The 27,693-nt window shown below is 60.2% G+C and overlaps 1 protein-coding gene across 3 annotated transcripts in view; it reads left to right on the top strand.

Moving 5' to 3' along the window:
- The first annotated feature begins 2,038 nt into the window (after window positions 1-2,038).
- Window positions 2,039-27,693, top strand: part of INPP5A (inositol polyphosphate-5-phosphatase A) — a 179,405-nt gene continuing 153,750 nt past the window's right edge. Inside the window, exon 1 of one of the 3 annotated variants that reach the window (XM_067708972.1) lies at window positions 2,039-2,386. In XM_067708972.1, coding sequence (XP_067565073.1) covers window positions 2,312-2,386 — 75 coding nt within the window. In that variant the 5' untranslated portion in view covers window positions 2,039-2,311. Of the gene's footprint in view, window positions 2,387-3,571; window positions 3,591-5,560; window positions 5,579-27,693 lie in introns of those variants that run through there. The other 2 variants (XM_067708973.1, XM_067708971.1) reach the window with 2 other exon arrangements.

Genomic DNA, 27,693 nt, shown 5'->3' with positions numbered 1-27,693 from the left:
GGTTGACTTTAAGGAGTGGGTTAGCAGCAAAGGGAGTGGAGACATGGGAGAAAATGGTGGATGATGGAACCACCCAGAGGGGGTGGCCAGACGGAGGAGGCCCAGCTGCTGGGGGGCCTCAGATTGCAAATGTTCCCCTGTGAAGGGTAAGGGCATCCCTGGGCAGGGAGGACCCGCTGGCGGCTGGGAGAGGGGGGAAGGGGCGCCATCTTGGAGCGAGGGGGCACATGTGCAGAGGCCAGGAGCTCCGGTGCTCAGCGCAGACACCCCCTGGGACCTGAGCTAGGGCCGTGGGGCTGGAGTTTCTCTAGTTAATTTTCTCTAATTTAGGTGCAGTCTCAGAGTGAGTGTGTGTGTGTGTGTGTGTGTGTGCGTGTGCGTGCGCGCCAGCGCATGTGTACCTATGTGCCGGTGTGCACGTGGGCAGTGGTGTTTCTGGGCCACAGAGGGCTGGGGAGGGAGTAAGAAAACAGCTCGAAGGGAGGGGAGGGGAGGAGGCGAAGCCATTTCCTAGGAAATAGGTCCCAGGCATCAGTGAGGCCCTTGCATTTGGCTTCTGCTAAGGGCATCCCTGGCATGTGCTGCTTTTGTAAAAAAGTAAAACAAGAGATGCTGTGTCAGTCAGCTCATGCTGCCGTAACAGACTGGGCAACCTAAACAACAGAGGTTTATTTCTTACAGTTCTGGAGGCTAGAATCGGGGATGCTGTTCCAAAGGGTTCTGTGTTTGGTTTGTGGACTGCCACCTTCTTGCTGTGTGTTCCCATGACCTCTTCTCTGTCCTCTGTTCAGGGTGGGAGGCTGTGGGTGAGGGACAGCAGGTGCTCTGTGGTCTTTCCTTATAGAGAGGCCAACACTGTTGGAAGAGGGCCCCACCCTTAAGACCCCATTTATCCTGAATTAGCCCCCAGGAGGCCTCGTCCCCACAGGCAGCCACACTAGGGGTTGGGCTTCAATCTACGAATTCTGGGGACACATTCAGTCCACAGCCGACAGCTGCTGCATGGACGGGACAGTGGTTTTAAGTGAAATGGGTTCAAGTTGTCAGGCTGAGCGGTCGCTGTAGGCAGGAGGGGATGCCTTCCCTACAGGGCCCGCAGCCCAGGGCCTGCGCCCCAGGCCCTGACAGGTGGTGGTGTCGCCTGCCCTAAGGGAGCAGCGCGCACATCTCTCGTCTCCCCTTGGACACTGTCCAAACCGGCGCCGTGGAAAGGCGGCCGCGCGGCCGAGATGCGCCTTCAGAGCCTTGAGAACCGTCCTGGATACGCGGTCAACGTCACCTGCAAAGACCGGGTGGACAGAACCTAGTGCCACCGTTAGTGTTGGTGGCTACTTGTCATTTTTCACTGCACTGTCCGCGCGTCTCCCGTCACCAGTGGCCATTTCATTTCCGCGGACGGCCTGGCGCGGAGGGTGGGCTGGGGAGACCCCACCGACCCCAGCGCGCCTGCTGCCTTCAGCCGTCCGGTCCGGCGGCCCGGCCTCGCCGCCCTCCTCTCCGTGGGTCCGGCGCAGTCCGCACAGAGCCACGTGCTCCCACCGCAACCCCTGCCCGGGAGCAAGGGGGTCGCGCCCGGTCGAGCCCGGAGCAGCGCGCGGCCCCTTTAAGAAGCGCCGTCGAAGCAGGGCCATGACGTCATGGGGTGCGGGAGGAGTCAGTGCGCCGCCGCGGCGTGGGGTAAGGCGGGGCAGTCGCTGACTGACAGGAGCGTGGCTGCGAGCGCCGAGGCCTTCGCAGGAGCGCCCCGCGCAGGCCCCACCCCTCAGGCCCTGCCTCGATTCCACACCCCGCCCCTCCCACACCCTCTCCGCCTTCCCCGCAGTCCCCGCCCCTGCAGTCTCACCCCGCCCACATGCCCCTCCCCTCCCCAAGTCCCCGCCCCGCCCCGCCCCTCACATCCCTGTTCCGCCCCCTCAGGCCCCGCCCTGCCTCTCGTATCCCCGTCCCACCTCCCGCAGGCCCCGCCCCCGAAGCCTGCCACGCCCCCTGGCGGTCCCGCCCCACCCCCGCGCTCGCCCCGCCCCCGGCCCGGGCGGGCCTCGTCTCAGCTATCGGCAGCGGCGGCGCTGCGGGAGCTCCGGCGGCCGCGATCCTAATGGCTGCGCGCGGGCCGCGCTGAGCGCGGGCGGAGAGCGACGGGCGTGGGGCTGCGGAGAGCGAGAGCGAGCGCGGCCGGACCCTGGCCAGGCCCCGCCCGACCGGCCGAGCCCGCGATGCGCCCCGGGGTCTCCCCCCGGCGCAGCTGACGCCGCGGCCCGCGGAGACCCCGGCCGGTCGGCCCCGAAGAGCGGCCACCCCGGCCCAGGCCGCGATGGCGGGGAAGGCAGCCGCCACGGGCACCGCGGTGCTGCTGGTCACGGCCAACGTGGGCTCGCTCTTCGACGACGTAAGTGCGGCGCCGGACGCGGCACCCTGGACCCCGGACCCTGAGCCCCGGGACCCCGGACCCCTGTCCTGAAGCCCGAAATCCCGGGACCCAGACACTGACCCCAGAGCCCCGGGACCCCGGACTCGGGCCTGAAGCCTGGGACCCTGGGACCCTGGGACCCAGACACTGAGTCCTGAGCCCTGGGACCCTGGAACCGAGACACTGAAACTTGAGCCCTGGACCCAGGACCCCAGCCCTGAACCCTGGCCCTGGGCGCTGGAATCCTGGTCTCCTGGTCCAGCCTTCACACTCCATAGGTTGAACCCGGAGCCCAGTCCCTGAACCCAGGTCCCTAAACACCAGTCCTAATCCCTGTCCAAGGTCCCCAAATCCTGGCCCCCGAGCCCTAGTCCGAGGGCCCCATACCCTGAACCTGGTCCCAACCCTGGTACAGAATTTTGTCCCCAGAAGCTCAGCCCTGAATCCTGGTCCCCAAACCGTAGCCCGTGTCTCCCGAGCCCCAGCCCCTGACTTCTGGCCTGTGACTCCCGACCCGGCCCTCCGTGACCCTCGCCCCTGCCCGTCTGCTTGCTTTGTCTGCAGAGCTGTCTGTGGCTGCTCGGAGGTGTAGGCACCCTCGTTTTACCTTGTAACTTAGCAGCTGTCTAGTTCTCAAACAAGGGGTTTCTGTTGAAAGCCCTGGAGGACTTTATGTTTCTTGTCTGTTAAAGAGAAAGATGCAAGAAGCTTTTCAAGGCCAGAGAAAAGGATGCTGACTGCCCAAGGCCTTTACCTTCTGAGACCTCCCACCCAGGCACCCGAGGCCTTTGGGAGAAGAGTCTGCCAAGGCCCTGCGCTCCCCCGGCTCCCGAGGCAGGCGGAGGCTGACCCAGTTCGGCGTTGCAGCCACGGTGCCACCCCGCTGTTGGTACTTATACTGCCAACCCAAATAAAGCAGAATGTGGCTGCAAGTGGCGTGCTTGTTTAAGAAAAAAAGGGTGATGGCCCAGATGGAGCCTGAGGCGGCCTCGCACTGCCCGCCCCCTCCTCCCCCAGCTCCTCCCGCGGTGAGGGTGCGGCCACTGACCACGCAGACCACTGGTGCAAACATGACTTGCATCCCTGCCTCTTCCGAGCCTCCCTTTGCTGGCAGCGAGCATGGGTGGGATGTTTCTGTAGGCTAAGTTCATGTACAGGCGAGGTGTGATTTTATTAATCAAAGGTAGGCGCTGTTTTTGTGTTTTTCTTATTTTAACTTCCAAGCGCCATGTATTATGCTTCCCTGCTGGAGATGAACTGCGGGCCCTCTGACTTGGGCACAGACGGGACAACTTTATCTAGTTTCGCGATTGATCATTTTCTACAAAAGTGCCCGGTATGGGCGTGCGTCTGTATATTTAGCATTCTATTCTCGGCTTTGCAGTAACATCCACGCTAACATGGTTTTACTCAGATGATTCAGATCCGTTAGCTGTGGCTTCAAAGCCTCAGAAATGTCAGGAAAATTAAGCACGGTGGGGGCATTTCAGTCTCAAAGGGAGAAGAATTTTGCTGTGCAAACATTCTTTCCAGTAATCTTTGATTCCAAGTTAGAGCATTTTTGTTGTGTTCCGACTGTATACACACACTTCTCTCTGTGGGCATTAAAGTGGATCCCTTCATTTACTTTTGTTTAGCAACAGGTTCTCTCTGAGTCTTCGTTTTTCTTAAAGGCTGTATGGAGTTTTGCATCTTGTTTGTATCGGGAAGGAACCTTTGTTTTGGTAAGCAGTGCGTGGGTTAATTCTGCAAGGTGGCTTCTGACTTAAGGGCCAGTAGAGACATATCTGTCCTCACCCACAGCTTTCTTAATGTGTGCAGCTTGGTCTGGGGCCGCTCTTCCCCAGTGGCCTGGAAAAGCAGGGGTGGGTGCTACCCAGTCCCCTGTAGCATGGCCGGTGAGAGCAGCCGATTCTCGAGTGAAGGACATTTTAGCCCCTTGGTTTATAGTAGGTTTCAGAAGAGCTGCTTGGTGACTCTGTCTTTGTGTGGCATGTGCCCCTGTTGACCCACTGTGCAGACGGTGGCCCGGCCTGGGCAGGGATTTGTTCTTGCCCAGTTTCATCGTCTGGAAACCAAGCTCCACTGTGTGGCCAGGCCTCACAGTGTGTGGCATCGGCCTCTTCCTGGAGGGTGCGGGCCGAGGAGGAGGGGTCTGAGTTAGAACCAGGCCCTGCTGGGAAGGGCGGGCCGAGGAGGAGGGGTCTGAGTGGGCCCTGCTGGGAAGGGCGGGCACTGTTGCCTTTCGTGCTCAAGTGACGGGTGATGCGTATCTGCTTCCGTAGTTTCGTGGTCTCCCCTCACTACCTCTTCTCCATCCAGAGGCGATCCCGTTAACGCTCTGGATGTGGACTTTCACCATGGTTTGGCCCTGACGTCCTGAGACCCCCAGGGCGTCTCGTCTGGCGGGCAGCTCTTTCCTCGTCTGCCCGCCCGGCTTGCTTGGGTCTGGGACAGTGCGGCTACCTTAGTCCCCACACAGGGCCCTCGGGTCGCTCCTCACCCTGTGATGTGACACACGAGGGGGTGGTCACCATCCGGAGTACATTGGTTCTCAAACTTTTACCCCTTACACCCTTAGAAATTTTGGAGAGCCCCACAGAGTCCTTGGTCTCGTCGGTCATAACCACCAGTGTCTGCCAGGTCAGTGGGTGGACCCTGAGGCAAGTGGAAACTGAGACAGTTTCAGTAGCTCTCAGAAGGGTGATGTCATCGCATGTCACAGCCCCGGAAAGCTCCACCGTTCGTGCTTGAGACGGCGGGATGGAAAGCGAGCCACGGTGCTGCACTGTTGAGGGCATAGCCGTGACCTGCCGAAGCCCTGACCTCCAGGGCCCCTGTCTGAGCTGGGGCCCGTCCTGAGCCTGCGGGGAGGGGCCTGGCCTGGCTGGGCTGCCTGGGCCTGTTCCAGGGGGCCCCCAGAGAGCCCGGAGCTCTATCCGGCAGTCCCCAGTCGGGCTGTGCTGCCACCCCCCACCCCGTCGCTGGCAAGGGGTGGCTAGGCTTGCATACCTAATTGCTTTGCTCGAGATGGCTGGATTTTTGACAAGGGAGGTTTCTAGCTTTTGGTTCTTTACGTGGTTTTGTTGTCGTTGTTGTTTTGCTAGAAGTGAACTGAGAAGGTGGATTCTTGCAGGCTGTCGTTTCAGAACTCAGTCCCACCCTTACATGGTAAGACTGTTTCTTGGGAAAGAGACGTAGCCAAGCGGTAGGATTCTGAGAGCACAGCTCGCTCTTGGGTGTCTGCCTGGAGGGCCGTTGTCCTGCTGCGTATTCGGAGCTGAACGTCAGTTTGGAGCTGGTTCCCTTTTTGCCGGGCCAGCTCCTGAGCAGCCCCTCTTTCCGCCTGGACCTGGGGACGGCAGCTCGCTGCGCATGTGGCTCTGTGTCGGGGGTCCGCGAGCCCCTCCCCTGGGCTGGGCACCTCGGGCACTTGTCCTCTGTCTCCCCCGCCCCAGCCCCGTGTGTGTGTAGGGCCTCCGCCGTCCATCCCGGGGTGCGGGGGGCCCGCTGGGGCCTCATCGGGGCCAGCCTCGGGTCCGGGCCTTCTCACTTGCTCTAATGGTGTGGATCCCTCCACTTCTTTGAGGAATTTCGTTTGGTGACGGCTTCACTGAGGCGTCACTCGCACGCACGGACTTCACCGTGTAAAGCGTACGACTCAGTGGTTTTTAGTGTGTGCTCAGAGCTGTGCTACTGTCACCGCAGTCAGTTGTAGAATTTGTTTTGTACCTGAAAAAGGAACTCCGTATGCCATAGCCGCGCCCCCCCCCCCCCCCGCCCAATTCCCTCCATCTCCCCTGAAACCCCCACAGCCCCTAATGATCACCAGTCTGCTTCCTGTCTCTGTGCATCTGCCTGTCCTGGATGTTTCACGTAAGCGGAGTCATGCACGCGGGCTCTGCATCTGGTACCGTGTTTTCAGAGCTCAGCACGTCACTCCTGTTGGTGGCTGAGCACCGTCCCACTGTACGGCTGTGCCCTGCTGTGTATCCAGCGCCAGGTGATGGGTATTTGGGCAGCCTGCACCTCTGGGCTGCTGTGGACGTTTACTTACAAGTCTTCGTGTGGACGTGTTTTGCTTCTCCTGGGCACATTCCTGGGGTGGGGACTGCTGGGTCTGCGGTGACTCGTGTTTAACCTCTTGAGGAGCTGCCCACTGTTTCCCCGTGTCGGCCCCGTCCTGCGTTCCCACCAGTGGCGCACGAGGGTTCCGATTCCTCCACGTGCTCCGGTGCCAGGTGTTAGCTGTCTTTTCTCGAAGACTTGCATTGGGCCCCCCACCTCCCGGCCTCCTGGGGAGTTAGTTTCTCCAGTCTCAGGTCTTTCACTAGCATCTCTTATGTGGATGCCCAGGACACAGGGAGGAGACCCAGACCCAGTGAGGACCGCCTCCCTCCTCCTGCCTTTGCCTGGGAAGGTCCAGCGCTTTCGGCCAGTGCCGTGAAGCAGGGGCCGGTTCTTGTCAAAGACATTGGGTTTTCCAAATTTCGAATTTTGGAGGCGGTTCCTCTGCTGTCCATGCAGCCCCTGAAGCCCCCAGGGGCTCTGCTGTGCTGGGGCAGGGGTGGGGCTGAGCGGGCCAGGCCTCTTCGCAGGCCCCTTTCTGGGCTCTCCCGGCGCCTGTCCCGTGGGGATGGCCGCGGGGGCATGGCCGCGGGGAGGTGTCTCCACATTCTTCTGGCATTACTGCCTCTGACCTGAGATCTCAGTGTCCTTTCTCTGTGGGAACTTGGTCTGTTTGCCCCAGCTGGGGCCTCTCCGTAGATGGGGGCCTGCCCGTCCCGTCCCCAGGGTGGCGGGGTCGGAGGAGTCGGTGGGCTCACACCGGTGGTGTCTCAGAACTGCTTCCTCCACGCTGGGAGGCTGTGCCTGCGCCCCGCACGCCTCCGCCCAGCCCCCACCCAGCCCCGACGAGCTCCTGTTAGGCCTGCCTTGGACGCGGCTGGAATTTAAACCGACGTGCGGTCACCCGTCTGGGGCCATGCCTGCCTCGTGGTCCCTCCTGCCCTCGTCCCCGATCTCTGCCGGCCCTGGATCGGCCGCGAGAGCGCGCTTTCATCTGCAGCGCTTCCCGCTTTTACTGGCTCTGGAGATGCTGAGGGAGGGTTTAGGTTACTGGTGGGGGAGGTACTTCTTAGGTTTGAAGTCTTAAATGCTTTGCGTGTCCTGAGTCCAGAGGAGTGAGCACTGCCGGGGGACCTGCTGGACAGCCCTGGAGGATGCTGACACGGGGCGCGTTCACGTCCACTGCCTCTCAGCCTGCGCCACTCCGCGAGCTCACGCTCTGGGCCCACGTCGTGAACTCCGTCAGCACGTGGACTGCGTGCCCTTCTGGGAGTGAGCGGGCAGGGGAGGAGGGGCCGGCGCTGCTGCTCTGGGGTTGTCTCTGGTGGGAGTCTCTTTCTGGGGAGAGAGGCCCCTGCTGGGGGTGATGCCATGTGTGTCGGGTCTGATTCGGAAGTTACAGGACTCGGACCAGGCCTGCCTGCCCGCAGCTTGCCCTTGTTTAAAGAGCCCCCTGTTTGACCCGAAGGGAGGGATGCGGAAGCCGGGGAGGCTGCCCGGGGGAGGGGGCAGGGCTTGCTAAGGGACTAGGGTGGGGTGCCTCCTTAAATGTTGACCTCCTCAGTGTTTGCCCCGGCGGGCGGGAGCATCTCCTGTTGGGAGGTGAGCTTGGTCCAGGAATGGGGTCCAGTAGGTGGGGGTCAGCACAGGGCCAGGAGGCTAGTCAGAAAGGCAACGAAGGGTCTGAGCGGAGTCTCGGTCACCTGTCTGTTGTCACTTCTCGGGATGCGGCCCTGCTCTCCCTGTGTTTATACGGGGGGGGGGAGGGGGACCCTTCTGATGTGAGTGAGCTGAAGGAGGATGATCGTGGGCCCGGGGAGGAGAGGAGTGGAGAGAATGTGGCGAGTGGCCCAGGTGGACACGGACGTGACTTTCGGGTTCTCTCTTTTGTTGCTGCTTCGGGTAATCGGGGCACACGGGACTCTCCTGTCTGAGCCTGAGAAGTGTCCAGACGTGAACTCCTCTGCAGGCCGGGGCTGGGCAGGTCCACTCCCAGCGTGGCTCTGAGCTCGTCGGAGAGCTCATCCTGACGAAGGTACCGCCGAGAATGCCGTCGGGTCTCGTCTCTGGTGGTGAGCGAGGGTGAAGCAGCAGCTCGTCTGGGATGTCTGGAGTGTGGGACCAGCACAGGGCCACCACCCAGCCGTGTGACTCCAGAGTTGGAGCGGGCGGGGTAGCCTGTGGGAGCCCCGTCCCTGTGCGTCTGGGGAAGGCCGGGCACACGTGGGCCTCTGTTTGGGAGCATCCAGGCCCTTGTTTAGTCATGGTCCCTGCGTCTGCTTGGCCTCTGGTGATTAGACCTGTTTTCTAAACCTTAAATTTTGAGTTTACAAGGTTTGTTTTGGGAGATGGATGTGGCCCTGGGACGGGGCATCCCCTTGGATCTGCTGCACTGCGGGGGGCGGGGAACAGTGTGGAGGGCTCACGGCTCCGTCGTGGGAGGAGGTGAGCAGGGTGAGTGAGGTCCGTGGAGGCATGGCGTGCGCCATGCACACCTGAGCTGAGATGCCCAGGGAGGCGGCTCAGCCTGCACAGCTGTCGGCATCTGAGGATCTGGGGCAGGTCAGGGAGGGACCAGCCTTGTGCCACGGCTGGTCTTGGTGCTCTCACACAGCAGGGAGTTCCCCGGCTGACGGTGTGCCTTGACCATCAGGGAAGCACGCTGGTGCCGACCAGGCTCAAGGAGTTCTGGGTTTCCCTTGAGTAAGAATAAGCCAACTCCATTTCTGGAAGCATGGCTGTGGGGTCATGATGGGTCATCGTGACCTTAGGCCCTTTTTTTCCTGGTCCTTTGCTGAGCAGAACGCCCCGAGCTCTGGCCCCGTCTGAACTACCCAGGACACCTCTTGGGTCTCCGGCACTGCAGAGCCCACGCTGAGTCTTCCTCCCTCTTCGTGCGCATCCTGGCCCGGTCACTCATGTCGTGCTGGCCTTCCCGGCTCGTCCGACCTGCGAGCATGGGAGCTGGTGTCTGGAGCCGCATCCTGGAGGTCGGGGGCCCCCGTGTCCCCCCTCGGCAGAGTCTGGCCACAGCCCTGCTTTCAAGACAGCCCTCAGACAGCCTCCTTTTCTGCCCCGCCTCTCAGGGCCTCTGAATGATGAGCAGTTATTCTAGGAACTGAAAGGGCTGTGAAAGCAGAAGGCCCGGCTTGGGCCTGGGTCTCGGTGGAGGGCAGCTCCACCTTTAGTGCCTGTCCAAGACGGCGCACTCCAGGGTCTGCGGGGACGAGCGGGGACGCAGGACAGCTCCACCTCTGTGTACACGTGACGGGGCCTGTGATTCACCTTTTTATGGCCATTTGCACGTCAGGGAGTGTGGAGTGACAGCGGCACACTGGCCGCAGCGGGGCAAGGAGGGAATGGATGCCCTGGCGGTCGTGAGGCACCTGTGCTGGCGGGGCCCCGTCCTCTCCTTCCCCACAGGGCCTCCGTGGGCGGCAGTCTTGTCCTCACCTGTGTCCAGGGCTGAGCTGCGCTCGGGCTGCTCCCCGCCTGCGGTCCTGACGTGTGGCTCCTGCCCTCGCCTCCCGCGAGCACCTGCAGCTGTCCCGGTCCCCGCTGCCCGGACGGAACACGCGTCTCCGTGCTTTGGCCTAAACCCCTCTTTTCCCAGGAGCCCCCCAGCCCCCGGGAAGGCAGGATCGCACCTCCCTCCCGGCGCGGGTCACCGTGCCCAGCTCTGCTGCCTTGTCCGCCCCACATCCCTTCCCCACCTCCAGTAATTACCAGCTTTGGGCGTTTGTCATGTTTCATTACATTCGGTTGTGCTGGCCTCTGACCAGCAGTGCAGGGGCGGGATTTGGGGCTCTGCCCTGATGAGCGCAAGGGGCAGAGCGGACGTGGCTGTAGGGAACCAGAGTTGCTGCCAGCCTGCTGGTTGCTGGACCCCCCCTGTCAGAGCTGGGTGGGGACTGAGTTGGGAAAGGCGCATGCCCCACTGGCCTGGCACCTCGCGGGCACCGGGGGACCAGTGTTAGAGCCGCTTTCGGAGGTGGATGCCTGGGCTCCGGCTGCTTTTTCCTTCTCACTGGGACAGTCTGGTGGAGGCACGATTTGCATCTCGCACGGTTCACCCAGCGTAAGAGTACGGTTCGATGGTCTTCAGAAAATGTTTGCCATCGCTCAGCTGTCACCACGGTCCAGCTTGAAACGCTGCCCTCCTGGCCTTTCTCAGAGCTCAGCCCCAGCCCCTGGGCGGCTCTCCCCTCCACCTGCCCTCACCGCGGATCCTGCAGCACCGACAGTCCGTGGCCCTCGTGGTGCTTCTCCTGCTGAGCGCTCGTGGGTGGAGGCACCGGCAGCGGACTCGGGGCTGTTCCCGGCTGGGCTGCTGCGCGCGGCAGGGTGCAGCCTCTGGGTGCCAGGCCTGGTCGTGTGGCGGGTGAATGTTTACCCTTTCTGGGCACCGCTCGCCTGCTGTCAGAGCGGCGGCTCCACTTCCCGCCTCTGGCTGCGTGGGCTCCAGCTAAGTGTGCTCCGGCCCCTCCACGCGGGGCCACTCGTGCTGACGTCCCTTTGATGGTGGGTGTGGGCGGAATGTCCTTGTGGCCTCTGCTTCTGAACGGTAGGCCTCCCACTCAGATGGACGGTTTGCCATATTTGTGACAGTTTTTGGCAAACTGTTGACTGGGTTGACAGGGGTGACTCCTTGGGGCTGTCGCCCTTCTCACTTCCGGGGGGGGCAGAGGGTGCCAGAATCCCCCCCAAGAGGCCTGCTTTGCCCCGACAGAAGGGGGCTGTGGTCACGGCGCACCTCTGAGCACAGTTCTGCGGGGGAGGCGGGGCGAGGGCGGGGCCGCTGTACGGCGGAGCCCGGTATGGATGGTGGGACGGCATGTCTCCCTGCAGGGCTGGCGTGCTGGCCGAGTCCCACGCCCTCCCTGGAGGGTGCTGACTAGTCTGTTCGAGGGGGCAGTGGTGGCGAGGGCTCCCTGGAAGGGACTCGGGTGTCCTCCCCGCCCACTGTCCCCGGACATGGGGGACACCACCCCAGGTTAGGGGCAGACCGTGCCTCTCCCAGGGGAATTCTTTTCTCCCAGCCCCTGAGGTGTGATGGCCCATCTGGGGGGCTGTCCTCCACCCCCTCCCCTTTGCCTTTCTCCCCCGGCTGAGTGGCTGTTAAGCCCAGTACAGGTCTCAGAATGTCTCCGATAGGCCTGCTGGTGCATCGCCCGCCACCTGCCCGGCTGCCATCCCTCGGGGCCCTCACCTGGGCAGCGGGGATGCTCTCAGGTGGAGCATCTCCGTGCAGCTGCCCAAGGTCGCCTGCCTGTGGGACAGAAGCCCAGCCCTGCAGGTGCGTCACCTCCTGGCAGGCACGCGGCTGTCCTGGTCTGGGCTCGAGGCCCAGTGAGGAAGTGCCCCTGCAGGACGGTGGGGTGGGTGTCAGACGCTAGTGTTTCCAGAGACTTCGTGGTAGAAGAGCGAGAGGTGCCACTTTGGCCTGTTCCTCCTTTAGGGAAAACCTTGTGTGACCGCAGAGGTGACAGGTCTTCAGGCTCTGAGAGGTCTGTCCCCAGCCTGGCCCGGCCTCCTGCCGTCTGTGTCACACCTGGCGGTCGTTTCTTTGCAGCTGGACTTCATGGAGGCCTTTGGGGGTGCAGCCCCCCTGCTGGGGCCTGGCCGTCCTTCGGGGGCAGGGGTGCGTGTGCTCAGGGCCCAGCTGCAGGGGGCCGCACTGGGGTCCGCTTGGACCAGTGTCTTGGTTAGCTACACTGCCCGTTAGTCCTGGGGTCCTGAGGATGAGTTGGGGGCAGCTGCCCCGACCCCAGCACGGACCCAAGCTCCGAGCACCCTACCGTGCCTACGTGGGCTTTGGGGCGGCGGTCAGTGGTAGGCTGTTGAGTAGAGAGTTGGGTGGGGGGAGCTCTGGCCACGTGGGTGAGCCTGTGTGTGTGAAACAGACCTGGGTCGAGTGCTCAGTGCTCTGAAAACCATCACGAGGCTCCCTCAGCAGCATCCTGGGAGCTGTTGCACGGAGAGGCCGCTGCGAAGGCTTAGGAGCAGGCAGACCCGCCTGTCCCAGCCGCCTGACGGTGTCCCGGGTGCTCTCAAGTCCTGCGCCTACTCTGGCTCCAGGGCTTCGTTGGGGTGTCCTGTGGGGCACTTACTTTGTCCAGTTCAGGGCAGAGCGCGCTCCATGTTCGATATATTCTAATTTGGGGTGATGTGGGCTTTACTTTCAGTTGGATTTGTTCTGTTAAGAATGACATCTGTCCAAGTAACAAACAAATTTGTGGGGACATGTGTTTTGCTTTTATTTTCTCCTTCATCACTGTAACGGTTTTTCAGATCTGTTGCAACTTCCTGTTTTTGCTGTAGCACGACCGCTCCCCTCGCCACTGCGTCCAGGCGGGGTGCTCTGTGTGCGGTCCAGGCGGGAGGTGGCAGGCTGGGCCGTGAGGGGCGAGGGTCGTGGTTAGTAGTGGTGCTGACAGAACGTGGGTGAGCGGCCAGAGCTGACCAGCAGGGGAACCAAAGCAGGGCCCGGGGGCCCATCTGGGGGCTGTCTCACCAGGGCAGGCGGCATCTCACCTCAGCTGCTGAACCCCTGCCCCCAGGACTCCAGCCTTACATACGGGGCCTGAGGCACACTTGGTGCTTTTGGGGGTCGTTCGGGCTCCCAGGTTCCATGGGGTTCTGCTGCGTCCCCTGCCGAGATTGCAGGCGCACGGTGACACGGGGACCGGGAGAGCTTGTCTTTAAGGGCTCCTAGTAGCGTGGCCCCAGGGGCCCCGGGCTCCCGTGTCTCTCCAGAGCCGGGCCCTCTTCCAGGGGCTGGAGCCGCCCCTCCCCACGCCGCGCTTCCGCCAGCCCGGCCGCCAGGCCCGTCTGGGGTGTCCTCTGAACTGGTGGGCGCGGCGGCCGAGCGCTGGGAGCCTCCCCGAGGCCCCTCGCGTGGCGCGCTGCTCCCTGGCCCCGCACCTCCCGCGCCTTCCCCGTCCGTCCTGGACCGAGACAGGAGGAGGGGTTGGCGGGAGGTCACGGGCAGGTGGAGGCCCGGAGAGGAGAGGACGGTGAGGAGGGCCCCTGGAGGGGCGTTTTGGGAGTTCGAGGAGGAGTACTTCGAGAAGGGCGTGCTGGGGGTCTGAGGCGCGGGGCCCGGGCGGCCCCAGAAGCTGACAGGTCCGACTGCGCGTAGCCTGAGGCGCCTGCCCGTCACCAGGGCTTCGCCCTCCGGGGCACGGCGCCTCTGTCCTGGCCGTCCAGGGACGGGCACAGTCCACCTTCAGGGCATGGGGGACCTTGCACTGGGCCGCCTGGCTCATGGCTTGTGTGTGGGGCCCAGGCCGCCCCAGCTGCCGAGCAGAAGCAGGAGGTGAACAGGGATCTGGCTGGTGACTCGGGGTGGCTTCGGACGCCCAGAGATGCCCTGAGCGCAGAGACCACGGAGGGCCCCCCGGGGCGAGAAGCAGGGGCCGGGCCTGACGACTTTGGGAGAACTAAGGAAGGGGGGCCGTTGGGGCCACTGTGGGGCAGGAGCAGTGGCAGGAAACGGGGAGCTGGGTGCGCTGGGGCAGCCACGTGGCCGGCGTGGGTGGCGAGCGCGGAAGCCTGGCGCTGCAGGCTGAGAGGCTGTGCCTCCGATTGTGCAGGAGCCCCTGTTTCTGTCGTGCACGGGGGACGCAGCTGGTGATGCAGCTTCTGCAGCCGGCGGGAGGAGGCCCTGAGGTGCGGGTGCTGCCCTGGCCCCCTGTCTCCCGCACGGGCCTTGGGTGCGGACAGTCGGCTCCCTCCTCCAGGGAGCTGCCTGGGACCTGTCTGTAGTTTTTAATGACTGATAAGTGAGTCAGTCCGGAAAGGGAAGAAGGGGGAACTCGGGGCCGGGCCCAGCCGGGAGGGTGAGCTGCTCTGAGCCACTCTGGGAGATGCAGCCAGAGGTTACTGGTGCCCCCGAGGTGCGCCCTAAGGTGTACGGGAGGGGCCCTTGAGGATGGGGTCCGTCGGGAATGGCGCTTGAGGAACCCGGGACGGCAAAGCGGAAGCACCGACGTGCGTGCTTTCCATTGCTGTTTTTCCAGTACAATAAAACTCCACTCAGAAATGTAAAAATTTATGCTAGTTCCTAGGAGAAAATTGACGTCTCTGAACCTTGATAACCTTGACAATTTTAGTTTCCTCTAATGAGAAAGATTGTGTGGTGTGACCCACAAAGGCTCTGAAATGTCTCCTCTGTATTCTGCACGGTGTTGCCATCAACGCTACCAACCCGGACAGACCGCAGAATGATTTCAGCGTTTTGTGGCAATGGCTGCATTCCGAACCTGTGCCGTGTGAAAACAAAGTTCTAACTTTGTTCTGTCAGAGAATGAACACCCGCCTACTGCTGGGTGGAGCCACCTGGGGGTCTGCGGGAGCCTCTGGTGCCCAGCGGGCTGCGGAACTGGGCACGCATGCTGGACTCCCTCAGGAAGGAGGGGGGCACTGGGGCCCAGACACCTGTCGCGGCGTCCGTGTGTTCTGGGGCACAGAGCTTGTGGCGGAGGCACCCCCAGGCCGGCCCTTCCTGTTGCAGGTGGGCCGTTGAGTCCCTGTGCTGAGGTCACAAAGCGCAAGCGTCCTGGGGCACTCCTGCCGCTCCCACCCTGCGCTGCGTCCCCTCTCGATGTCGCGCCACTTCCTTGGCGTTGTAGCAGCCGTGGGATCCACTCTTCCGCACACAGCGCACTGTCTTCGCGGGGGGACCCCGAGGGCCAGTGAGCGCCCTTCTCCTGCGGTCACAGTGCCGAGCCCGGGCCTCCCCGCGTGCCTGTGCAGAGCCCCCGGCGTCTGGAGAGCCCGGCCCACGGGCTGGTGTGAGCCGCCATCCTGCGCCCCTGGGCAGTGTCACGTGCCTGAGTGTCATGTCCACCCCACGCACACATGCGTGCACGTCACACACATGCACGTGCACCCACGCCTCCAGTGATGTGGGGACGCCTGGTAATCACATCACACCAGCTGTTGGTTCTGTCAGATGGTGTGACGTGGGGTCTGTTATCATTTACTTTGTTACCCTGCTTGCTTGTAGTATCGTTTCTGAGCCCTTTTCCTTGGCTTTTCCAGGGTCTCTGTTTTAGAATCATGTAGCTCCTATGGACCTTGTATCTAAATTATTAATAGAGCTATTTGGACAGGGAGGTGATCATAGGGTCTGTGAAATAGCTACTGTTCTTTTTGTTACTGACACTGTTATTTGGGGTCATTTATCTCCTCAGGGCTGCGATTACACAGAAGTCCAGGGGGGTCTGTTTGTACAGGACTCTCGACTGCAATTTCTTTCCTGTATCTCGTGTTGTGCTCGCGAAATTTTGCAACTTTCTTGTGCTTTTTCTTCCTGTGCCGTGACGCTGTCTGAAAGCCCCTGGCCAGAGCTTGGTGAGTCCACCCGCCTGAAAGCACTCAGAGTGCCCGAGCGATCCCCCCCACTTGGTCCAAGGGCACCTTTCTGTTTCCTGCCGTGGGTGACTTCCTCGGACCTGAGACTTGGGCAGCCGCGGGCAGCGCAGTTGGGACCTGCTGATGAAGTAGGAGTCTCTGTATCTGGCCGGGGGCAGATGAGTGCGCTTGGAGCAGGTAAGCTCAGGGAGAGTGTCGGCCCTGGGAGCAACCCCTCCGCAGGAGAGGCCCTCTCCTGCTGTCCCCCAGCACAGCCGTGAGTGGCCCCGGTGCTGTGGGTGGAGGATTCCAGGCTCCCGGAAGCTCCTTAGCTTGAATGAGAGACTGCAGAAATCTGAAGACGACGGCCATTTGTCACTTTGGGGCTTAGTTCGCTCCTTTTGTGTAGGGCTGAGTAGATTTGTCTCTTCTGGCTCTTTCCCGAGTTGCTGTGACTGTGGGGTGGCAGGGGCCCCACCGAGGGCCTGCAGGCCCGCTGTTTGTCAGCCTTGGGCTGTGATGGTCCTGAGGTCAGACCGCATCCGAGTTACAAGGTGAGTGAGAGCGAGTGTGGCTTGCAGTGGGCGAGGGCCACCTGGGGCTCTGTGTCAGCCTTCTGTCTGACACGGGTGGCGCAGTGCAGGTTCACAACCTCAGATGGGCTTTTTACCCCGCGTGTCTGTCAAAGCATGGAAGCTGCTGCCCCCGCTGCCCTCCTGGTCGGTCCCCCGTGGCGTGGCTGGTGGGGTGCCCGGCTGAGCCCTCTGAGATGGGCCTCCATCCCCTCCTGCTTCAGTCACTGCTTTCCCAGGGAGCCTGTTACTGTGAAAGTGAGCAGGTCCTCGCCCACGATGAATCACAAAATAAGGGGTGATTGAACATAAATGTGACAACCAAGCCTTCTTAGCTTACAGAAGAAGCAGCCTGGTTGCCGGCTGTTGAGTTTCTGCAGGGCGGGCAGCGGACTTCAGAGGTCCCCTTCCCTGGGCGGTCCTTCCTGCCCCCCGCCCGTGCGTCCTGCTCTGCCCCGCGAGGCTCTCGCTCCACGGAGAGGGTTAGCGCCCTGATTGGGATGGTCCCGTGGTGCCCGCCTGTTCGGATCTCCTGCCTGGACCCTGAGCCCAGCGTGGCGCATGCGGCTAAGGTCGCCGTCGCCGTCCCTCCTCTGCTCTGGAGACCTGAGTCCCCGTTGGGCAGGCTGCCTTTGGAGGGGGGGCCTGGTGTGTGTGGCCCCTCCCGTGGCGGCAGGATGGGGAGGGGCACTGGCGGCTCCAGTGCGGGGGAGTGTTCGGTGCGCAATCCCTTTGCTCTTCTCTCCACGGGGCGGGGCGGGGCGGGGCGGGGCGGGGGCGAGCACAGCCCACGTCACTGCATGTTCACCCACCTCGCCGCGGTTGACGTGCCTTGACTCTAGCTCCTGCACTGTTCAGAGGCAGATCGGGACCCGGGTGGCGCGTCCCCGCAGCTTGGCGCCCTCTGTCGGCAGAGCTTCTGGGCGCTCGCCGGCTCCGGCGCACGTCCAGCCCCACCAGGGCCCCGGCCGGGGCTCTGCCTGCCCCTGCGGGCGCCCCGCATCCAGGAGGCACCAGGGCCCGTGGACTTGTGTTCTCGTGGGAACCAGTCATCTCAACGGCCCCAACATGAGGCCTCTCGTCGCTGTGCCCGCCAGCCCCCTTCAGCCCGAGGCGGCCTCCGCCGGGAGCCTCCCAGTTCCACCCGGACCCCTAAGCTGGCCTCTCCCCATCTCAGGGTCCCTGATGAGGCCCTGATGAGGTGCTACTGAGCCAGGGTGGGTGGTGGGGGGGCGTCCCTCCCGGCTTGGGAGGAAAGCTGGCTCACCGTGGGTGGGGTGCTGTGCTCTAGCCTTTGTGCGTGCTGTCAGGTGGGTGGCACGCAGCTCCCTCCCGCATCTGCCCTGAGGCCTGGACTCCAGTCTGGCCTCGGCCCCCCCGACTGCAGCCCCCCACGTCGTAAAGGGTTCGCACGGTGGAGGATGAGTCATTCCGGTTGGAGGGCTGTATTGGCGGCATTTATTATTGTTGTTATTATTTAAAGACAAAATTCAGGTACCGTAAGGTTCGCTCTTTTTGTGCATACGGTTCAGTGTTTTAATATATTCTCAAGGTTGCGCAGCCGCCACCACTAACCCCAGAATTTTTTCGTCACCCCTAGAAGAGACCCAGTACCCCTTAGCAGTCACTCCCCGTTCCTCCCTCCCCCCAGCCCTGGCCCCACTAGTCTACTCTGTGTCTGTGAATCGGCCTGTTCTGGACGCCTCATATACATGGAATCAGACAACGTGTCTGACTTCTTATCAGGTGTTCAAGGCTCATCCACGTCGTACCTGTGTCAGCGCCTCACCCCATGTAGTGACTGAGTGCTGCTTCATTGTATGCCAGACCGCGCTTTGTCCATTCAGCAGCGGACGAAGCCAAAGCTTCTGTGAACAGTGTTGCTATGAACGTTTGTGTACACGTTTTTGTGTGAACATGTTTTTAATGCCCTTGGGCATATAGCTAGGCATGGAATTGCTGAGTCATATGATAACTCCCTGTATAACTTCTGGAGGAACTGCCAGACTGTTTTCCAAAGTGTCTGTACCATTTTGAATTCCTACCAGCAATGCACAACGGTTCCAATTTTTCCACATCCAAGACAACCCTTGTTATTGTTCATCTCTTTGAGTCTATAGCTGTCCTGGTGGGTGTGAAGTGGCGTTGTTTTGCGTTTCCCTGATGACTGATAATAGATATTGAGTGTTCCCTCCATGTGCGTATTAGGTATTCGTATATCTACTTTGGAAAAATGTTTATCTACTTAGGAAAAGTGTTTATTTAAATCTTTTGCCTGGTTTAAAATTTTTAAAAATTGTTGAATTTTTCTTTATATATTCTGGATACTAGATTCTTATCATATATATGATTTGCAAATATTTTTTCCTGTACTTTGGGCTGTCTTTTCACATCCTTGATAGTGTCCTTTGAAGCACAAATGTTTAAAATTTCGATGAAGTCCAATTTATCTGTTTTTTTCTTTGGTTGCTTGTGCTTCACATTGTCACATCTAAGAAACCATTGCCAACCCTCCTGCACTGTTGATGAGAATGTAAACTGGTGCAGCCACTATGGGGAACTGAATGGAGGTTCCTTTAAAAATTAAAAATACAACTACCATATGATCCTGCAATCCCACTCCTGGGCATGTGTCCAGAAAAGACAGAAACCCTAATTTGAAAAGATACATGCACCCCTATATTCATAGCAGCACTATTCACAATAGCCAAGACATGGAAACAACCTAAATGTCCACTAACAGGTGAATGGATAGAGAAGATGTGGTCCATATACACAATGGAATATTACTCAGCCATAAAGAAGAATGAAGTAATGCCATTTGCCGCAACATGAATGGACCTAGAGATGATCATACTAAGTGAATTAAGTCACACAGGGAAAGACAAATACCATATGATATCACTTATATGTGGAATCTAAAAAAATGACACAAATAAACTTATTTACAAAACAGAAATAGACTTATAGACACAGAAAACAAACTTATGGTTACAAAGGGGAAATGGGGGGAGGGATAACTTGGGAATTTGGGATTAACAGATACACACTACTATGTATAAAACACATAAACAGGGCTTCCCTGGTGGTGCAGTGGTTGAGAGTCCGCCTGCCGATGCAGGGGACACGGGTTCGTGCCCCGGTCCGGGAAGATCCCACATGCCGCGGAGTGCCTGGGCCCGTGAGCCATGGCCGCTGAGCCTGTGCGTCTGGAGCCTGTGCTCCGCAATGGGAGAGGCCACAGCAGTGAGAGGCCCGCGTACCGCAAAAAGAACCAAAACAAAACACATAAACAACAAGGTCCTGCTGTATAGCACAGCGAACTGTATTCAATATCTTGTAACAACCTGTAATAGAAAAGAACATGAAAAAGAATATATATATGTATGTATGTGTGTGTGTATATACATGTATATATATGTGTGTACATGTGTATATATATACACACACATATATGATGGAATCACTTTGCTATACACCTGAAACAACGTAACTCAAATATACTTCAATTAAAAAAATACCAATAAAGATGTATTAAAAAAATACACATAGGGGAAAAAAAAGAGAGAGACAGCAAAGAAAAAGGAAACCATTGCAGATCCAAGGTCACAAAGACCCCATCTTTTCTTCTAAGGCTTATAGTTTCAGCTCTTAAAGTCACGTCCTTGATCCGTCTTGAATTAATTTTTATATATGGTGTGAGGTAGGGCTGCTCCCTTATTCCTCTGCGTGTGTGCATATCTAGCTGCCCTGGCACCGTTTGTTGGAAAGACTAGTCTTCCCCGTTGAATTGCCTTCTTGAAGATTAATTGATCACAGATATATAGATTATTTTCCTGGACTCTCAATTCTGTTTTCTTCATCTGTATGTCTGTCCCTGTGCCAGGACCGCAGAGTCTTGATAACTGTAGTTTGTAGTAAGATTTTTTTTTAATTTTTGAGGTACACGGGCCTCTCACTGTTGTGGCCTCTCCCGTTGCGGAGCACACGCTCCGGACGCGCAGGCTCAGCCGCCATGGCTCACGGGCCCAGCCGCTCCGCGGCATGTGGGATCTTCCCGGACCGGGGCATGAACCCGTGTCCCCTGCATCGGCAGGCGGACTCTCAACCACTGCGCCACCAGGGAAGCCCTGTAGTGAGTTTTGAAATGGGGAAGTGTGAGTCCTCCAACTTTGTACTTCTTTTTCAAGCTTCTTTTGTCTGTTTTGGGTGTCTTCCATTTCCACATGAATTCCAGGATTGGCTTGTCACTTTCCACAGAAGAGGCAGCTGGAAGTTTGATGGAGATGGCTCGAATCTGCAGGTTGCTTTGGGGAGCGTTGCCGTCTTAACATTATGTCTTGCTGTCCATGGACCCAGGATGTCTTTCCATTTATTGAGGTCTCTTTAATTTCTTCCAGTGATGTTTATACTTTTCAGGACAAGTCTTACACGTCTTTTGTTTAACCTATTCCTGATCTTTTTACTTGTAATTAGGTCTGCTCGGATTTCCTGTTTTTTTCTGGGTTAGTTTCAGAGTTTGTCTTTCTGGGAATTTGTCATCTCATCTAGGTTACCAGTTTGTTGGCAGACCTTTGTTCATCTTATTCCCTTGTGATCCTTTTTATTTCTGTAGGGTTGGTAGTACTGTTCTCGCTTTCATTCCCGATTTTAATAATTTGAGTCGTCTGACTTTTGTCAGTGTAGCTAAAAATTTGTCAATGTCACTGATCTTTTTAAAGGACCAACTCTTGGTTCCACGGACGTCTCTCTGTTGTTTTTGTGTTCTTTGCGTTGGCTGCGTTTCGGGTTAGATCACACAGAAGCCTGTCTTGGAAGTCTCGTTGCTGCCGTGGCTCCTGGGGAGGATTCCATTCTCTCCTTCTGTCTTGCCTTGCCTTGTGTTTGGTCGACACTGAGCCATCCTCTACTTGTTCCTGAGGCAAGTGGCTGCCCTTCTCCTGAGCCGCTTGTGACTTTGGGTCCTCTTCCCATGCGACAAGCTTCGGGGCAGTTTTCCTCTGTGCCCGGGCGAGGTGGCCCTCACTGCAGGTTCATTGGCTTCGCCTGTTGCTTGAATGAATGCGAAGTCAGCGTGAGTCTGCTTCCAGCCTGGTGCCCCTCTGGGCACTCTGGCGTCCCTGAGCCCCGTCCCGCAGCTCCGAGACCCTGAGGGTTGTCACGGACGCACGTGCTCCCTTCTGCGTGCGGGCTGTCCTCTCCAACGTAGGAAGGCACAGCGCGTGCCCGGGGTTGTCTGCAGCCAGCCTCCCGCTGGCCCGTGGAGGCCATGGACCGAGAGGAGCCCGCACAGTGCGAGCTTGGTTCACCCATCTGATTCCGGAGGATGACCCTGCAGTTGGCCCTGGTCTCCAGGGAGTGTGGACACTTCCTGACTCAGGGGCAGTTTTCCAGAGCCCATTAGGACCAGAGGTGGCCGTGAACCCTGCTGTCCTACCCCTGTGTGTCTGCCCAGGAGGGAACCGGCTTCTCGCAACGAGGCAGGTCTTGCTTAACCAGTGTGAGCAGGAGATTGACTTGAATCCGCGGAAAATGGAGCTTCTCGTGGAACGCAGTGACCCCAGTGTCGCCCACTCTTCCTTTCCAGTGAGGCTGTCGGCGGCCCCCCGCTGCTGCTCGGCCACTGCACGGTTGCCAGGAGCCCTGAAGGTTCCGGTCACAGTTCCCAGTGTGGAGCCTCTTTGGGGGTGACCTGAGGGAGTCTCAGCTCTGAGGCTCGGCCGCAGTGGTGGGCTGGCCCTTGCCGACCGCAGCCCTGGCCCCTGCCTGGCCTGGGAAGAGGCCCGCCTGAGCCCGCGTGGTCAGCCTGGCGTCCACACCTGGCACTTGAGGTCCTCGGTGGTCCGAGCTCCGTCCTGTGTGCATGGGTTCTGTCTGAGGGCGAGCGCTGGGGCCTCCTCGGAGTGGAGCCCGCTCTGGGGGGCGACTCTGCCCGCCCCCGCTGACTTGGGGTCTGAGCCCTGCCCTCAGCGGGGCGGAGTGAGGGGAGGATCGTGGCCAGGTTACCTGCTGCCAGCGCAGGGCTCGAGGTACAGGAGACAGAGCTGCTCTTGCACGTCTGAGCAGAAATGGAAGTTTTAACAAGCAGATGGCTTCCTTGTCAGGCCGAGTCCGCCCCGCCTCGGGCCCTCGCACTGCTGTCGGGCAGAGGGTACCACTGCCGGCCTGCCTGGCGGCTTCGGACAGCTGGGTCCTTCGCCCCTGCCCTCGCCGAGGTGGGTGCCAGGCAGGCCTCTTCCCGTCACCGGTGTTGGGCTCGACTGTGTGGGTGGAGCCCAGGGAACCACAGTGACAGGAGGACGGCCACGTGGGGCCTGCCAGGGGCACCGTCACATCAGGCTGCGCTTCTCCCCCTGCCGGGCATCAGACTGGTAGGTCGTTGACACACCCCAGTTTTAAATTCTGGTTACTGTGAAAGACAGTAATACTTTGGCTTAAAATATTCTTTTCCAACAGCTTGTCATTAGCTGCCTGAAAACAGACATTTTAGTCTAAAATGTGAAAAGAAGAATTAGGAAGTGAAAACTCATTTCGTGGCTCCTGTGTGATTGACAGGTGCTCCTGTGCAGCACCTGAGACAGCAACCGTGGGGGCGAATGCAGGGCTGTGTCCTCGGCATCTTGGGGGCCCGGTCAGGACCTGCAGCCCCGAGGCGCGGAGCTGCCCGTGTGTCCCCTCTGCTACCCACGATGTTTGGAATCGGTTTGCGATGGAACACAGGGTGTTTGTATTTTCCTAGACATTTTAAGAAGTGGCATTTGCTGGGTTCTGAGATGGAGACCACACGAGTGTGTGTAAATTTAACACTCTGTAGGTAAATAGGAGTTGTTTAAACATAAACTACCTTCCATTTGCTGTGCCTTAGTATACACTGGTTTTTAAAAATACATGAGTGGTGAGCAGTGTGGTCTCTGAGTTTCACTTCAGGGTGACAAAGGACGCAGAGCATAGTGTTGATTTTAAGGAGGGCCATTGGTCCTGGCGGGGCTAGAAGGCCTGGAAGTGTTTGCCCTTCACCTTGGGCCTCTCCTTCCTGAGTCTGCGTCACGAGAAGGAGTGGGCGGCCAGAGCCTCATGGACATCGTTCCTGGGTTCAGACGTGGCCTGGGCACCGTCGCTGAGCGGCAAGATCCCGGACGTTTGGCCCAGGCCGTTGACCCGGGAAGGGAGGAGGGAGGCCCCCCTGCCGGTCGGGGTCTCGAGGAGCAGCGAGGCCCCAGCAGGACTGTCTCTGTGTCTGGGCTCCTCTCAGAGGCCAGCGCAGACGTGGTGCCCACACCCAGCACTCCTGCCCCGCCACACCTTGTGTACCCGCCATCTGCGCGTTCCCAGACGGCCCACCTGGCTCCTCCCTCGTGTTCCTGCGAGGGCCGGGGCGACCGTAGCTGGCTTAGATGCCACAGCGGCCTTGCTTTGCTGCTGGGGATCCGTGCCCATCCCAGAACTGGTCGTGTTTGGAGGCGGCTAGTCCGCCGCCCACCCTCAAGGTAAAGGGCAGTGACACCCACTGGTCACAAGGGGGCGAGGGATGGCATCCTTGAGGAAAGGGGGCGCCCCGAGGGGCTGTCCTGGCAGCAGCACACTGTCTCCTCCGAGGCTCGCCGAGGCTCTCCCATTGCCTGGTGGTCGGCCATGGGCCTTTCTTCCCGCACTTTGCTCACTTGGGAGCACCCACCTGTGGGCTCCCACCTGTGGGCTAGGGCTCGCGGGGCTGGCGCCCTGGTGTCTGTGCGTGTGCTGGCCAGCTGGGAAGCCCTCAGAGGCTTAGCCAGAGTCTGCCAGAGGCCGAGGGGTGGCTTTGCCCAGTACTTTGAGGTTGGGAACTTTGGCTTTGAGCGGGATGTGGACCGATAAGACGTGACAGGAATGGATGAGCTGGTCTGTGGACCAGCTCCTGTGTCCACGGTCATCTGTGGGCCAGCCCTCATGTCCGTGGGCCAGATGTGTCGAGTGCCGGGGTGGCACCTGGGAGCTCGAGCACCTCGGAGCTGGGAGGGCTGTGGCTGGGTTGGCCGGGGCCTTCGGTGCCGTCCTCCCCATCAGGGCCGCTCGTGTCGCGGGGTCAGTTGGCCAGTTTTCCAGCTGCAGGAACTTGAGAGTTACTCCTGGCCCTGCTTGATTGGTCGCCCCCCGCCTTTGTTCTTTTAAGACAGCAAGTTTCAGGCGTGAATGTCTGTGACTCAACTTCTAAGTCCAGCCTGGCAGAGTGCACTGTGGCATCCCTGTGGGCGCCCTGCTGAGCCCGGGCCAGAGGAACGCTCACTGGTCCACCCACCTCCCGGGTCCCCTGCGCACCCAGGCAGCCCTCCTCCCCGCTGCGGCCCTTCCTGACCCTGACTCCTCTCCTCAGCACCTTCTCCTGAGGGTTGCGGCCCCAGGCAGGTTCCTGGGGGTGGGAGGGCCAGCGGACGGAGCAGTGCCCGAGGCTGCTCCCCCCAGAACTGCCCCCAGTCCGGACCTTCCCCCGAGCTCCCGGCAGCCGTCCCCCCCTTCCCAAGGTGCTCAGCCAGTCCACACCCGAGCTCTGGTCCAGATGTCCCCCAGCCCAGGCCACGCCAACTCCTTCACTCACGAGCTGACCAGCTCTTTCCCAGATCCAGTCTGTTAGCACAGCGCTTCCCAGCTCGCGGGGCCGTTGTCTGCCTGGGGCCCCGCAGGGCCATCCGAGGCGGTCAGCGCTCCCCCTCCCCTGGCAGGTGCACTGTAGGGCCGGGGGCCGGGGGCGCATCCTGGAGTTCACTGGGGACGTGCGAAGGCCTTGACATTGATCGTGTCAGCTCTGAATCTTGGTCTCCAACCCCGGGAAGAAAACCTGAGTCAGAGATGAAGGCTGTGGCCTTTCCTTGAGGTGACGCGTGTCAGGCCCGGACCGCTGACCGTGGTGGACTGTGCTGTCGCTGGGACGTGGAAGGACCGGGGGTCAAGGCCAGACCCTGGGAGGCCCCAAGGGCCACTTCCTGCCGGAGCCTGAACGGAGGAAGGTCCGGCAGGGCGCCCGCTTCCCGGCCCGTGAGCCCCTGGGGCCCGGCCTGCTCCCCGCTCAGCCTGGGCCCTCCTGGCCCTCGCAACTGAGCTGCCCTCGGCCTGTTGCAAGCAGAGCAGAACCTCCTGGAAAGTCTTCAGAGGAACAGTCGTCAGGCTGGAACAGTGTTCAGTGCTTGCGACGGGGGACCACCCTGGGCCGGGACCCCTTCAGGGGGATCCCTGCGGCCCCCAGTCTCTGGTGGTGCTGACATCTGGGGACACGGCAGAGTCAGGACAAGCTCTGGGGCCCTGGCGAGCGGGAGCCGCAGGGCCTGCTGGGAGGAGGCGCCCGAGGACCTGGGGAGACCCCACCCCGGGTGGAGGGCCCGGTCGGGGGAGGGCGCCAGCTGCAGGCCTGCACCTGCAGCTCTTGCAGGAGGTCCAGGAGTGGGAGGAGCTTCTGGGAGGCCGAGTCTCCTTGGCCGGCCTGGGCTGGGCGTCCATGTCCTGGGCCCGGGGCGGCAGCGAGGTATGGGGGTCTGAGGGTGTGGTGCTTCTGGGACCCCTGGCCACGAGGAGGGGAGCAGATGACGGGGACCTGTGTCCTTGTGGTCTCCATATATGCGTTCTCTCTGAAACGTTCGCCAGACTCCTGCTGCGGCTGTACGAGTAGAGGGGTGATGTGTGGTAATAGTCTGACTTGGGAGCTTGGGCAGGACCGGAAAGCAGCGTGAGCTTTGTTCAGAGTCCGGGCTGTGAAGCCGCTGGGGCCCCTGGAGCCAGCCGAGGGGTCAGGCCGGCGCCGGGTCTCCTTGTTGCCCTCCCCCCTGCCCTCCCCCCGGCCCAGGGTTCTGGTTCTGGCGTTTCCATGCAGAGAGCGGCCCTGCGGGGGCGGCTCCATCTTTCCTGGCCAATCAGGTGTCTCAAATGCAGATGTTGGCTGCGTATTTACAGCAAGGGAATTAAACGGGAGCGTGTTCGTGTTCGCTAGTTTTACAGAAAGGCTCACGTTTTGTTTTGTGTGTCAGGGCAGGAGAGCAACAGAAAACAGTAAGTCTGAAAGGATCATAATTATGGGTTGCCGTAGTGAATAACTTTAAAATCGAGAAGAATTCTCAGGGCTGCTACTGAAAACGAAGCATGAGGGGGTGTCCCCAGAAAGATGACACCAGAAAAAGGAGCGGAAAGAGGAAAACAAGCCCAAAGTCTCCCCGGCACACGGGTCGGCTTTATGGTTCCACCGTGATTGCTGGTCGGGACTGACCCGCAGGGGCTCTAGTGCCTGGTCTTCATTACTCTGTGCTTTGGTCCAGGCGTCAAGGACGTACATCCACTCGAAGTTCATCCGTCAGGGCCCCCAGCACAGGCGCGCAGACGCCACCTCGGAGGGTGGGCGTGCGGGCCAGGCATAGCTTCGGGCCCTGGATCTGCGGCCTCCTCTCCTGTCATCGTGCTGGTCGCCGTCCTCTGGGTGTGGCAGTGTGTCCTGGGGGGCCTCTCGGTGACCTCGTCAAGCCCTGGGCTTCCTCCTTGGCCTGGGCAGCCCTGCGTGTTGTGAAGAGCATCTTGAGTGTGTCTGGGCGGCGGTGACCTTGCCTCTGGGGGCGTGTGACTCCGGGCGTGGGTCATCCCTGGCTGTCAGGCCAGCGCCTCTCATGCCGCGCCTGGGCCCCCCCGCCTGGCGGTCACCTCGTCAGTCCTTACGCACCCACGTGGTTGAGAGTCAGTTCTGAAAGTTCTGGAGTTACTTGGAAGAGAATGTATACATCAAGAGTGTCGTCTAAGTGGCTGAAAGCTCCTGAGGAGAACTCAGCAGTGGGGTGGGGCCGCGCGGGGGGTGTGCAGCGTGATTTCTGGGCACCCAGCACGGCTGTTAGCGGGGTGACTTTCCACGGGGCCTGGGCATTCCAGCCTTTGAGGTGCTACGTTCACGGTTTATTCACGCGGCACGTGTGTACCGTGTGCCTGCTGTGTGCCGGACCCCATGTGGCCCGCGGGGCGGTGCTTGTGGGCAAGCTGTGCTCGGAGAGGCCGCTGGCTGAGCCTCACGGGGCCACCCCTGCTCCGCGGGGAGCAGCGCGGATACGGCGAGCCGTCTCCACGGCGCTGTCCTACAGCCTCCGTGCTGAGCGGTTTGACATGTCTCCACGTGTTTCGTAGAGCTTGTTTTAAGTGGTGCCTATTTGAAGATTTATTTTAATTCCAAATCTGAAAACAAGAAATGAGCCAGACTTTTCTCTGAGGCACTTTTCCTCTCTTGGTCTTCAACCTGCAGCCGTGGAGGCGCGCCTGCTGGTGTGGACGAGACTCCAGATGTCTGGGGTT

The sequence above is a fragment of the Pseudorca crassidens genome, chromosome 16, assembly GCF_039906515.1.
Source record: "Pseudorca crassidens isolate mPseCra1 chromosome 16, mPseCra1.hap1, whole genome shotgun sequence".
Lineage (NCBI taxonomy): Eukaryota > Metazoa > Chordata > Mammalia > Artiodactyla > Delphinidae > Pseudorca > Pseudorca crassidens.
This window is presented reverse-complemented; position numbering and strand designations above follow the sequence as displayed.